The sequence below is a fragment of the Colletotrichum karsti genome, assembly GCF_011947395.1.
Source record: "Colletotrichum karsti strain CkLH20 chromosome Unknown Scaffold4, whole genome shotgun sequence".
Taxonomy (NCBI): Eukaryota; Fungi; Ascomycota; class Sordariomycetes; order Glomerellales; family Glomerellaceae; genus Colletotrichum; species Colletotrichum karsti.
In genome coordinates, this window is record NW_024065904.1 from 1382558 (window position 1) to 1395809 (window position 13252).

At 55.4% G+C, this 13252-nt stretch overlaps 2 protein-coding genes across 2 annotated transcripts; both read left to right on the plus strand.

Moving 5' to 3' along the window:
- Nucleotides 1-4553: 4553 nt before the first annotated feature.
- CkaCkLH20_01942 (glutamine synthetase) lies at nt 4554-6745 on the plus strand (the record flags this gene model as incomplete). Its single annotated transcript, XM_038884661.1, has 5 exons — nt 4554-4635; nt 4676-4704; nt 4785-4877; nt 5739-6648; nt 6705-6745. 5 exons carry the CDS (start codon nt 4554-4556, stop codon nt 6743-6745), a joined length of 1155 nt encoding a protein of 384 aa, XP_038750361.1.
- Nucleotides 6746-8363: 1618 nt separating this feature from the next.
- CkaCkLH20_01943 (WD domain-containing protein) lies at nt 8364-9977 on the plus strand (the record flags this gene model as incomplete). The annotated part of the gene is made up of 1 exon (XM_038884662.1): nt 8364-9977. One exon carries the CDS (start codon nt 8364-8366, stop codon nt 9975-9977), a length of 1614 nt encoding a protein of 537 aa, XP_038750362.1.
- Between the last annotated feature and the right edge of the window lie 3275 nt (nt 9978-13252).

Genomic DNA, 13252 nt, shown 5'->3' on the forward strand with positions numbered 1-13252 from the left:
AGGACAAGAGGAAATGACGGAAGGAGACACGTTCGTCGTCGTGCGGTCAAAGAAGTCCTGCCTCAGACGAGGTCGCGTCGCAAGCGCAGGAAAGAATCGGTCGGTATGGGGCTTTTGTCGATGGGATTGCCGATGTGGGATACGGACATCGCGGCCTTGTCCGGTCGGCACAGCCGTCAAGCCGTCCGCAAAAGCGCCTGCCGTTGCCGTGTTCCATGCCCGGTCTCGGCGACCCTTGGGAAAGTGGCAGATTCTGCAGAGTCCTTGTCAATCAACCGACCGCAACATCCCATCCACGATTCCACCCTCACCCCTCCCCGCCGGGCCGGCGCCCAACCCAACATGGCTGCTCAATCCACATTTCCGAGAATCCAACATTGCGGCACTAGCCCGTGGACAATCGTTTTCTCTGCGCCGGACGGAGTGGTACCTTTGCCTGCACGTCTGGTTCGCAGCGACCCCATGTCACTGCTGCCGCTCTCTCCACCGAGTAAGCTTCTCAGTCACACACTTCACCGAGGCCAACGACACCCCGTGAAGTTGCGCATCGTGGCAGGTCACCTGGAGTTGCGAATGACGAGGGAGGGAAATCTGCTTAGCTGTCGACGGCGTAACAGACATTCGGGAGCTCCTGAGCGATTAATGTCTGTCTTTAAGGAGACCGCGGAACCGAAACAGCTCTTGAGAGAATTCAATTATTCTGCACTTGGACGCCAACCAATCAGCGCCCGACGATAAGCCAGCAATGCAAATGCGCCGTCCGCCCACTAGCGTCCCACACTTGATGGTTTGGGGACACCCGAGATGGAGGTCTCCTGCAGGTCACATCTGGAGAACAAGTTCCATAATGGAATCATCAAAGTTTTACTTGAACTTCCGTCTGCGAGCGGCAACGGCAAGCGACATCCCAGGATACACGATGCCCGACAAATTCCCACGGACTACGCGCCGCCTGTTGGGACGACAGTGTTGTGTTGGGGGGTAATTGTCTATCCGTACGGATACCGCCTGCGAGTACACCTACCGCCGCGTATGGGTCTCACTACGTCGCGTGCTGATTTGCGGGGGAGTGGGAGCAATCTTGATACGCCACAATCGGAGGGGCATGTGTGTTTGATATGACTGACTGGAGACTCGACCGACCCAACGACAGGACAGCATCTCGATCTTGTCGAGGAACCTCAAGAAGCATGAGGTGATTTCGGTGACGAAGGCTTTTTCAAGGTCAGCCGCGTCAAATCAGCAACTTTCCTCCTGGCTGGGCGGCTCCAGCGTTGTACATGCTGCAGTCTCTTGGACGTTTGGGGCTGCATATCAGCCAGATACTCACCACTTAAGGCTTGCAGAAACGGGCCACGGCAGGGCAACAGGGCCATACCCATGCGGGTTGGCTGTCCCTCCGGAGATAGCTTCGACATGGTCATTTCGTGGAGCCAGAGTTTGGGGGTTCGCTGACGAAAAGAAGCTCGAATATTGGCCGGAAGGCCTATCTGCTGCTAGCGATTCCCGAAGGTTTGGGGAAGATATCCGTCCCGCTGTCGGAGTGAAAGCGATATGGGGTTCCCTTGAATCCCCCAAATGACTCGATACGTGTTGTAAACTCGACGTCGCTCACAGGATACCGACAAACGAAGCCATCGCACTGACCAAGCTCCCAGATCACACCTCTTGGGTTCCGGAGTACCTACGTCCAGACCGAAGCAACGATAACCCCACATTTGCCCCTCGCCGCCGCATCACACATGGGTCGAATTGTGTCGATGGCTGAGAGTGGAAAATGTGACGGACGGCTTTGTATGGTTCTAATTGGGACGTCAAGAGACGGTATAGATACCTTCAAGAGGTATCGAAGTTGCAGGATAAACCCCACCGAGGGGTTACAGGCGCACAAAAGGAGACGCACAAACGCGAGACAGTCCGACGTTGAATTGAGTTGAGGGTGGTCAGGACATCACTGCCGGGACACGGCAAATTTTTCGTGGAACGACAGAGCTCTCCCGTCAGCCGTTGGCAGATATCGGAGCTTCCAGTCTGGCCAACAAGACAGATAGGACGAAGGAAGCAACTCCTTACCTGTGCCGCCCGCAGGCATAGCCATGGCAAGGGTGGGAGATTGATGAGGATGGAGAATTAGCGCATGTGCGTGTGTCGTCGCGACGAGTTGCGCTGGGCGGGATGAAAGGATTTTGTGCGATGGATTGCCGTTTCGATATCGGGGCTGATGAGATGAGACCTCAGATGATGAGTGGCTGGGCCACCACGATGTCTCGTCTTCCAGGGTCCTCTAGCGGGGGGGTCGCCAAAGTCAAGGTCAAAGACGAAGTCAAGGTCTCGGTACCTCACGATACCCCCAAGAGCCAAGTGAGAGCGCACAAAGCTCCGAGAAATCAGCGCCAGGAATATGCAGGTTGTCGCAATATGGCCAGGCGATCGTCGGCGTGGAACCAGAGTGCAAGCGACGGTCTCTGCCTCTCTCGGGGTATTCACAACCGCCAGACGAGGGTTCAGGCCTGTCTAGTCTTTTTTTGGTCTTCCGTGAACGCGGGGGAATGACCGAGTTGACGGAGCCGGTTGTGAGAATCGTGTCTCTTTCACGGCAGGTTCTGACTAGAGAACTGTCTGGAATGCTGAGATGAGTTCTGGAGACGGGCATGGGACGAAACTCTGGCACGCAGGAACGAGCCAAGCGGATGCAAGTAAGTGGTGGAAAAGGTGATATTCTTACTCATGAGCGGCCGTTTCTGGGAGCTAGAGTTACAGGAGCTGCCGCTCGCAGGCGGTCTGGAACAAGAGTTGAACTGACACCAGGAATATCACATTCATTCACTTCACATCAGCTGTCTAAATCGTCGCTAGACGGCGGGAGCCACAGCCACCACCACACGTTGGCCTGAGCAGCTACGCTACTAATACAGCGCGCGCAGTGAGAGCACTACAGCGACAGCGGCGGCGAAGGCGACGGCGATGGCGACTGGCCGGGTACGGGACGACGGGCGAGCGGGCAAGTCGCGACACACACACACACGAGCAGATCCAAGGATAGTAACAGTGGACCGAGTCGAGGCACAATGTACCGATACGTACCCCGCGTTGAGAGATGGCGAATTTGGAGGGGCCTCGAGGCGCGGGATCGCATGTACCTGACGTGGGAGCGGTATCGAGTACTCGCAGTACACGACGACATGTCTGTGTCACTCCCGTCTTTTTGCGTTTTCCTTTTCTTCATTGTTGGCTAAGTACCTTCACCTTACGTTCTGGAATGCTGTTAGTTCTCGTACCGCGTACCGCAGTATCAGCCGGGCTGCCTCCGGCGAGAGCTTACTGGCTCCGGCCGGGTCCTGGAGACTGATGCCCTTGTTGCGCATATCGAAATCATCGTCACACGTTGGACAATTTTTTCTCGACCCTTGGCCTTTTGTTTCTGATTTTATTTTCCTATCAGCGGTCTCTGACTCTTGGGGACTAGGGTTGACAGAACAAAACCACCCAGATGGAGGCCAAAGAGGAGCAAATCTGCAAGAAGAGAGGATGAGGTCGACGATACCCTTAGGGGTGAAAGGTCCGCCCGTCGCATTTCCGTTTCCCTTGGAGACATGATGGCCGTTGGTGCAGGAGTGTTGACCGGGTATGTGTTGATGATGACGGTGCGTATGACGAAGGCAGTACGGTGCTGTGCCATGATACAGCGGGAGATGCCCTCCTGACGAGGAATAAAAGTCAGTGTTTTTAGGCTTTCCCGGGACCCTGAGAGCACTGTGAGACTGTGAGAGGCACGTCCGAAATGGCAATGTATCTGTGGACCCCCAAACTCAGCGTTGGCGAGCGAATCAAAGAGCACATGTTTCCGGGTCCACACCCCACCACACCCACCCCTCCTAACCCCACCATAATCGATACCAGAAGGCCAGAGGGCCAGCCGTGCCAGCCACACCCCTGCAGCCATGATGGGCAGGCCTTATCTTGGGCTGAGAGCAGACCAGACTTGAACCAGTCACCAGTGCCATTCGCGGGCGAAGGCGCAAGGTGCACCGCAGTGGAGGGAAGGAGCCCAGTTTCCAGTTCCAGTTACCCATTTCCCAGCCCGGTGAGCCAGCTCCATCAATGGATGGAAGTACGGCAGTACCTACCCTCGCTGTACGATTCTGTACCGCCGCTATCAAAGGACACACGAGGCAACATGCGGTCATCCCAAGTATCTCGACGGTACCTGGCGGGATCAGGTACGCAATATACCTCCCAAGAGATAGCTGGGTAAGGACTCATCGCCGCCAGTCTACAGTCTACACATCCACGGCCGCCCAGCCCACGCCTTCCACCGGACACGGGCAGCGAAACCATAAAACCCTCAACCGCCCCAGCGTCGATTCTCTTATCGTGTCTTCTTTTACTTTTCATTCTCATACTACATCTACATCCTCTCGTCTTCCTATTTACCTAGATCCTCAGATCTATCTACCTGCTTGAACCTTTCTTCTGATTTCGATTGACCCGGCTCAGTTCGATTTTCAACTTCTTCCCTTTTCTACCCATCTTATCACACACAAACCGCAAAAATGGTATGTCTACCTGCAGACGGCTCTAACGTCATGCTCTCCGGTCTGGCACTCTCGAAGCTGGCCGGCCCCTCGAATCAGAGTACGGACATGCGCTAACATGGATTTTCAACAGGCGACAGAAGACGCTTTCACTTCCAAGCCCAATGCCGTGAGAAACCCTCCCCCGAGCTGATCTCAGCATCAGCCCCGAATACCACAAAAGAACAATTATGCTGACTCTCAGTCTAGTTGGCCAAGTACCTGAAGCTCGACCAGAAGGGCCAGATCATGGCCGAGTACATCTGGATCGATGCTGATGGAGAGACCCGCTCCAAGTCAAGGGTATGTTATCCTGATAAGCCGCCTCTCATCCTCTTATTCCGTTTTGGTCATTTCTTTCTGTTGCCGGCCTGGTCTGGTGCCCGCAAAACGCCCGCCTTGCTTCAGCCGGAGAATCCTTTAGACGACAATGGGTCCAGCCTATTCCAGCTTTAGCTCGCGACGCGTCGCAGCATGCATTCCTCAATGCTTCTCTTCATCTGCGGCGACGGGCGCGACAAAGCTGGGGAAGCGGCCCCGTGTTTTTTTAGGAATCGTCCCCTCGGGGTGTCTCCGATCCTGCCCCGGGCTGAAAATAGGCGGGTTGCTGCAGCAGGTGACGGCAACGGGAAAGCACTGGGGGCTTGGCGGGGGTCAAAACACCGCCTGCCCCGCGGGTGTTGGATGGTCGTCGGTGTACGTACCTGCTCAGGTCTTCGCCTGGCAAAGCTGGCTTCTGCTGGCTGCTCGGCGCTGGCTGACAGGATGACACACGACTCGGCTCTGCAAGGAACCCCACCATACCCGACTGGTCCATCGACTTCATGCTTTGTCTTACCTCCAGCTGCAGGGTTGAACGCGGCAGCTCGGGTATTGGAGGTCTAGCAAGTCGAGCAACCTTTTGTCGAGTGCTCGCCGCCGGGCGTGTGCTTTTACCCCGTTGACCAGCCGCCGGCGCAATGCGATTGTGGCCATGTCCCCACAGACAATGGGTCCAAGACCCTTTGGCGACTGGAGCTGGCCCGCCGAGATATCGTCAGTTCGACGACAAGGAGCACCGCATGATGTCAGCCTCGCGGAGCCAAAGTTGGCCACGCCGAGCACTTGCTATTCACTGTTGCATCACAACGCCACATTCACAGATGCTAACCATGTGCGCTCCAGACACTCAAGGAGAAGGACTACACCCCCGAAGATCTTCCTATGTGGAACTTCGACGGCTCCTCAACCGGCCAGGCCCCCGGCGATAACTCTGACGTCTACCTGAAGCCCGTTGCTGTCTTCCCCGACCCTTTCCGCGGATCCCCCAACATCCTCGTTCTCTCCGAATGCTGGAACGCCGACGGCACCCCCAACAAGTACAACTACAGGCATGAGTGCGCCAAGCTAATGGAGGCTCACGCCGCCCACGAGCCCTGGTTCGGTCTCGAGCAGGAGTACACTCTCCTCGACCTCAGCAACCGCCCCTTCGGCTGGCCTTCTAACGGTTTCCCCGCCCCCCAGGGCCCCTACTACTGCGGTGTCGGTGCCGGCAAGGTCGTCCAGCGCGACATCGTCGACGCCCACTACAAGGCCTGCTTGTACTCGGGCATCAAGATCTCCGGCACCAACGCCGAGGTCATGCCCGCTCAGTGGGAGTACCAGATCGGCCCCTGCGTCGGCATCGAGATGGGTGACCACCTGTGGCTCGCTCGCTTCCTCCTTGCCCGCATTGCCGAGGAGTTCGGCGCCAAGGTCTCCGTCGATCCTAAGCCGATCCCCGGTGACTGGAACGGTGCCGGTCTCCACAGCAACTTCTCCACCAAGGAGATGCGTGTTGAGGGTGGCATGAAGCACATCGAGGCCGCCATCAAGAAGCTTGAGGGCCGCCACAAGGAGCACATTGCCGTCTACGGTGTCGGCAACGAGAAGCGTCTCACTGGTCGCCACGAGACGGGCTCCATCGACCAGTTCTCTTACGGAGTTGCCAACCGTGGTGCTTCCATCCGTATCCCCAGAGAGTGCGCTGCCAAGGGCTACGGTTACTTCGAGGACCGTCGCCCCGCCTCAAATGCCGACCCTTACAGGATTACTGGTAAGTCCTTGATGACTACTTCACAAACATTAACGTCGTACTAATTCCATTCTCAGGTATTATGATGGAGACTATTTACGGTTCCGTCGAGCAGTAAAGGGGACGATTAAGAGAGTGGATGGTATACCCCGTTCAAGACTTCGCGTCATTTGAATATGCTTTTAGCGTGTTGCATAGATCAGAATATGGTTATTATGGGTCAATGAGAATTAAAGAAGGTTCAAACATTTTTCAACATTGCCTCTTCGTGCATGAGTGTACAGCCTCGTGAGATATGCACATCGACGTCATTCTCACTGCCAAGCTGGCGAGTGGACGTTTGGCTGCGCGGACATACGACATCTCGCAGTCCTACCGTTTTGACGCGTGACCGTTCGCTGGGCGTTTGCGGTGGCAGTACGGACAGATCGTGACTTTTTGCCAAGACCTTTTTTGGTTTGGGCGTAACAAACGTTTGGAGAAACAGCTGTTTGTCCCGTTTAGAGTTTTATCAAAATTTTCTCTCTTCCTGTTTTTTATAGTTTTGATGCCCAGCCCGACAGGAAACAGAAACATCCGACGGAGCGCCCTCCGAGAATCGGAGAGATGTTCTTATAAGTAGGTCAGTACTTGGTGATCTCACCGTCCGATCCGTTCCATGCGCGTTCCGAGGCAGGGACCTACAACTGGAAGTCAAGGCGTTGCGGGAGGATAGTTGAGGCGGCGGTACGGTGACGGACGGGACGTGACACATGACTTATCTCGAGTTTTGGAATTTTCAAGCGGTGAGCGAGAGCTGTAGCTACCTTACCTTACCTTAGGTAGGTTTCGAGGTTGCGTCTGTTTTTGGCTTTTGGGATGCAGGATGACGGGCGAGGGGGCGTGTGGTTATGCGCGAAATGGTCCATGCCGTTGTGAGACCGGCAGAATGGAGTTTTTGAGGGGGGGATATCGTGGGCCAAGAGTGGCTTGGGGAAGGTAAAAATGTGTATTGTTTGTGCTGAACCGAGTGAGTGTTCGATTGTCGGTTCTTGATGTTTGGTTGGGAATGGATGTGGTTACTTGGCGGTTTGGTCTGCCTTGTGGCAGATTGCATGTTGGAGAGTTGTTCGGTCTGTATACATCTATAGTGAGGATTGAGGATAGTCAAGCAGCCTGGACGAAGATTTAGTAATGATGAACGTAGACGAAGATTTGGGTTTGAAAAGGAGCTTTTTATCATGGATTCCAACAACATGTTTGAATGGGCAGTGGATGTCTTCTGCCAGAACCCGGTGTTTTTGAGCACAGTTGAGGACAGCGGGTTCCATTTCACGAAACACTTCAATTTTTTTGGTATATGTCTAGCGTTATTAAAAGAAAGACAAGAACGCATCTTTATGTCGCGAGTTCATCTTTTGAAATTACCTTCGATCATCTCTCATAAGCTTAACCTATTCCTCTCAGCTCTCTGAAGAAATTCCAGTGACGCCCCAGGCCCCGCGGCTTATCTTATCGCGAACGTGGGGTATCCGCTAGTCCTAAACAAGCTTAGCCTCCAAAGAAATTCTCAATTGACAATCTTTTTTTTCTTTCCTTTGGCAGTAGCTCCAAACCTCCAAAAAAATATTCACGTCCATCACGACGATACCCTCACGTTGCGCGCCGCACCCAACAACTACCACCCCAATTGACCTCCTACCACCCGCGACACACCAAACTCAACAAAAAGAAGCACACCCACAATCTCGGTCAAAATGGCAGCCCCCGTGGGACCCCTCCCGCAGGTGAAGCTGCCCTCGGGACCGACGCCCGTCACGGCCGAGCAGCGCTACTGGAAGTCCTTCAAGAACCAGCTGCAGATCCCCTCGCCGACCTCGTACCCGATCACCCACATCTCGTCGACCTCCTCCGACGGCCTCTTCGCCGTCACCACCGGCACCCGCGTCCAGCTCTACTCGTCGCGCACCCGCAAGCTCGAAAAGACAATCACGCGCTTCGCCGACGTCGCCCGCTCCGGCTCCCTGCGCCGCGACGGCAAGATCCTCGTCGCCGCCGAGGACACCGGCCGCATGCAGGTCTTCGACACCCACTCCCGCAGCATCCTCAAGACCTGGACCACCCACCGCCAGCCCGTCTGGACGACGCGCTTCAGCGACGCCAGTCCCACCACCCTGCTCTCCGCCTCCGACGACAAGACCGTCCGCCTCTGGGACCTCACCGCCAACGACCCCACGCACACCTTCGTCGGCCACCAGGACTACGTCCGCTGCGCCGAGTTCTTCCCCGCCACGGCCGGCGGCGGCGGCAGCAACGGCAACATGATCGTCTCCGGCTCCTACGACTCCACCGTCAAGATCTGGGACCCCAGGATAGGCAACTCCTCCCCCGTCATGACCTTCAAGCACGCCGCCCCCGTCGAGGCCGTCCTCCCCCTCTCCTCCGGCACGACCCTCCTCGCCGCCTCCGGCCCCACCGTCTCCGTCCTCGACCTCGTCGCCGCCCGCCCCGTCCACCAGATCGCCAACCACCAAAAGACCGTCACCTCCCTCAGCCTCGCCTCGGGCGGCACCCGCCTCGTCTCTGGCGGCCTCGACGGCCACGTCAAGGTCTTCGAGACCACCGCCTGGAACGTCGTCTCCAGCACGAAGTACCCCTCCCCCATCCTCTCCCTCCGCGTCCTCTCCGCCTCCGACTCCCCGGACCACGCCGACCGCCACCTCGTCGTCGGCATGCAGTCCGGCGTCCTCTCCGTCCGCACCCGCCTCACGGGGCCCGAGGCCACCCGCCAGAGGGAGCGCGAGCGCGAGATGGCCGCCCTCGTCGCCGGCACCCTCGACCAGCACGACGCCCGCACGCGCGGCAAGAAGCGCAAGGCCGCGGCCCACCGCCGCCTCGAGGCCCTCGGCGAGGGCCAGGCCGAGGTGATCGTCGCGCAGGACCCGCGGGCCGTCCGGGCGCGGGAGAACGCGTGGCAGAAGGCGCTCCGGCACGGGCGGTACGCGAGCGCGCTGGACCGCGTGCTGGACCCGCAGGGCAAGGAGCACTCGCCGCTGGCGGTGCTGACGTGCCTGACGGCGCTGCGGCACCGGTCGGCGGTGCGGGAGGCGCTCGAGGGCCGCAACGAGAGGACGGTGCAGCCCGTCCTGAAGTGGACGTGCAACCACATCATCGACCCGCGCTACGTCAGCGTGTGCGTCGAGGTCGGGCTGCTGCTCGTCGAGCTGTACGCCGAGTACGCGTCCGCCAGCACCGAGCTGCTCGAGGGGTTCAAGATGCTCAGGAGGAGGGTCGTGAACGAGGTCGAGAAGGCGCAGATGGCGTGCGAGACGGGGGGCATGGTTGAGACTTTGATGATGGGGTCTGTTTGAGTCTTGTCGTATATTGGGTGATGTCTTCCACACTGACGAAGACCGATTGGCCGACCAACTCTATTGGAACCAGAGAATGGGGATTGTACATTTGATAGAAAGATTGATGGAACGAGCTGGAATGGATCTCGTATGTCACCACGGAGGAGGAGGGGGAGGGAAAAGGAGGAGGAGATTGTCAGAAACCCGTCGACATTTGATTCTCTTCTTGGTCACTAATGCATTGCGATGGCGTTGGGGCGGATCGAAGGGGAGGGTAGGGAGGGGGGAAGATGGAAAACCAAAAGTAATTTGTGTGAATGCACCATGGCTTCATTTAGCTACGGACGGATAGATTGGAATACCCTCTGGTTCGAGCTGTCATTCTCTGTTTCGTGGGTGTAAGTGAGGTAGAAACGCATTGGCAATGTTCACTCTAACCGTGCTGGTAAGGCCCTGTGGAGGTGATTTTCCAGAGGCTGTCCTTTACACCGGCGGAAATGCTACAAATAGTGAGATTCCACGTCTCATTTAGATTTTCACACCAACGTGACTACAGTCCTCTTTCGGGATTGTGGTGACTGAATAACAAGCCCAAATGAGCGTCGGACAAGAGTATCACTCCTTGCAGGCCGGCGGAGCGATCTAGAATCGTCCTCTAAGCTCACGGTGCTGTTCATCCCGCGTTTCTGTGGTCTGTCGCATATTTGCGGAGAGATAACCAAGCGACGGAGCAATATTCTGAAGTTGTGTGGAACATCGACGTCAACGTGCCGTATCCGGGAAATTTGCCGTTGACGGAAGATGCAAGGTATGAAATGAAGCATGTCGTTTTCTATACCCGATGTGGTGTGGACACAGCGGCGATGTCTGAAGCCACCTTGCGGAGAAAAAGAGTTCTGGGTATCAGTACCGCTGATCTTATACAGCCTGAGGTGTTCCTTGTTCTACACAGAGGTTCGACGGTGATCTGACGGGTATATATACACACTCTTAGGCCTGGCTAAATAAATCTTCCCGGAGTACGGTGAATAGATCGAGCTCTCGGGGCAACCGGGTACGTCCGGTCGAGGCGTCGAGATTGTTGTCGTGCAGTCAGGATGATGAATGCGATAGGGAAGAAGATGGCCAAGGTTGCAAAGCTCCAGACTCTTCTTCGATGGGGATTATTCTGGAATACTTGACAGGGGATGACGAGCGAGGGATCGGTATGAGAGATGGGATTGAGATTCTGGGAGAATTGTGACATGCTCGGTTCTGCGGGTTCTTCTCGGGTGTGGCACGTCTCGTTTTGGAACATCTCAGAAGAGGAGTACACGCTTCTTTGCCTACAGAAACGTTGTCATTGGTCTACGTTGGCTTTTATACCAATTACGGTGTTTTCTTGGCTGCTGGACAGTCGACTTGCCTTACGCCGGGCACTTCTGATGATAACCCGTTTCACGAATGCAAATGTGCTGACATTGGGAACGAGCATGAAGCCGTGCTTATCCAGCAATTCACTCGACATACTTTTCATCTCCCCAACATAATCTAGGTATTCAAGCTAAGTAGAATTAGGACAACTTTCAATAAAGGAGGGGATTTTGTGGTTAGTGAACTGCTCAGCTTGACTGGCACGGAAGCTATGTGTTCTGGTGTCGTGTGGGGTCTGATGGAAGCATGTCCTCTAGTGTACTTCTGTTGTTTGATGGAAGTTAAGTCCGAGGTCACATGTTTAGAACGCTCTATATCCTATTTCGATGACGAGTACTTGAAAGAGGACGACGGGTGAAAGATGGATATATAAGACGAAGAAGCTGAACTAACAAGTCGGCTGCGGCTCGGCTTTAATAGCATATATATTTCTCCCATACACGCATCGCAATCAACCAGGAAGGTGAACAAGTACCCACTTGGTTATTTTAGTCGAAAACTGATCTAAATCGATTTCAGGACAGGTTTTTTCCTATATGTGTAAAGTGGTTATTCTATTTTGATAGTCCTGCTGCTGTTGTTTTCTTGAGGAGATCATTGACTTTTCGTGATCTTCCTCATCCTCATTATCAGTCAGACGCTGTTACCTTATCCTCTTTACTTCCAGGTTGGAACATCTCATCTGCTTGATAGCCCCATCGTCCTCATTGCTTTTAGGGCCAATCGTTCTGAGTCATCATCCTTATCGTCCTTGCTGTCCATGTCGTCCTTGTCGTCATCCCCATGGTTCAGCTGGGGATACAACGATTCCGAAGAGAACGAAATTCCTTCCTCTGCGAAAACGCGTCACAGCTTGCGCAGCTCCCTTTTTAAGCAGGCGTCGAATTTCGGATTGAAGCCATATCTCAAGGATTGTAGTCGCGGACAGTGCTGCTTGACTCGGCGCGCAAATCCCACGAGGCCGTCAATGCTGTGTTCGCGGTCGTACTCGTCGAGATCATCTCCATCCTCCTGGTTGAGTTTGGGCGACTTCCTTCTCTCACGCGTCATTGTGTGTAATGTGCCCCCTTCGACGAACCTATCGTCCTCATCTATCGCGGCGAAGGTGAGTTCCCTCAGCCCGGTCGGGAGGCTTTCAACCAGACAGCCAGCCTTTCCCCAAAGGAGTATCACTGGTATTTCATCACGGGACAAACAAACCGGCCAATAGCACGCTGCGTCAACTTTGAGGACGTCCAAAGCTCGGAGGCTTCTGAATGATAGCGAAACGTTCGTGGGACGTTCGGGAAGGGGGACCCATGGGCGTAATATCATGCCCGAAGGTCTCAGCCGAAGCTCAGTAAGCTGTCCCGCAAGTGACTCGAGTATATCAACCACCCCTTGAGGATCGACGTGTTGTTCTGTTCCTTTGAACCGGGTATACGTTAGGGCGAAGATTCTGAGTTCAGGATAGCTTATCGGTGAAAAGGATCTGGTCAGAGAGCTGTAAGGTTTCGAGGCGCTGGAATTGCTCGTTGGGCGAGGGCACCTCGAACAAGCCATCCAACGTCAGCTCCTGAATGTCGGGAGCCGCGTCGAACGACAGCTGGAGGAGCCAGTCTGCGTCTAGCACGTTCCCGCCAGTCGACCCGATGGCTACTCTCCGCAGGTGTGGACACCCCTCCCGTTGAGTGTCCAGCGCCGCTGCCAGCAGTTCCGCCCAGACGACATAGTCTTCGTCATTCGCTAAACGGTACTGAAAGCTGCGCAGGTAGAGCGTGTTGAAGGCGCGATCATGTGCGCCATGCACTCAATGATTCCGCTCTCGAGTACCTAGAGCCCTTGCTGCCAATATGAATACGACGTGCCGCCTCTGCGAAGGTTTCTCTATAACGAACGGT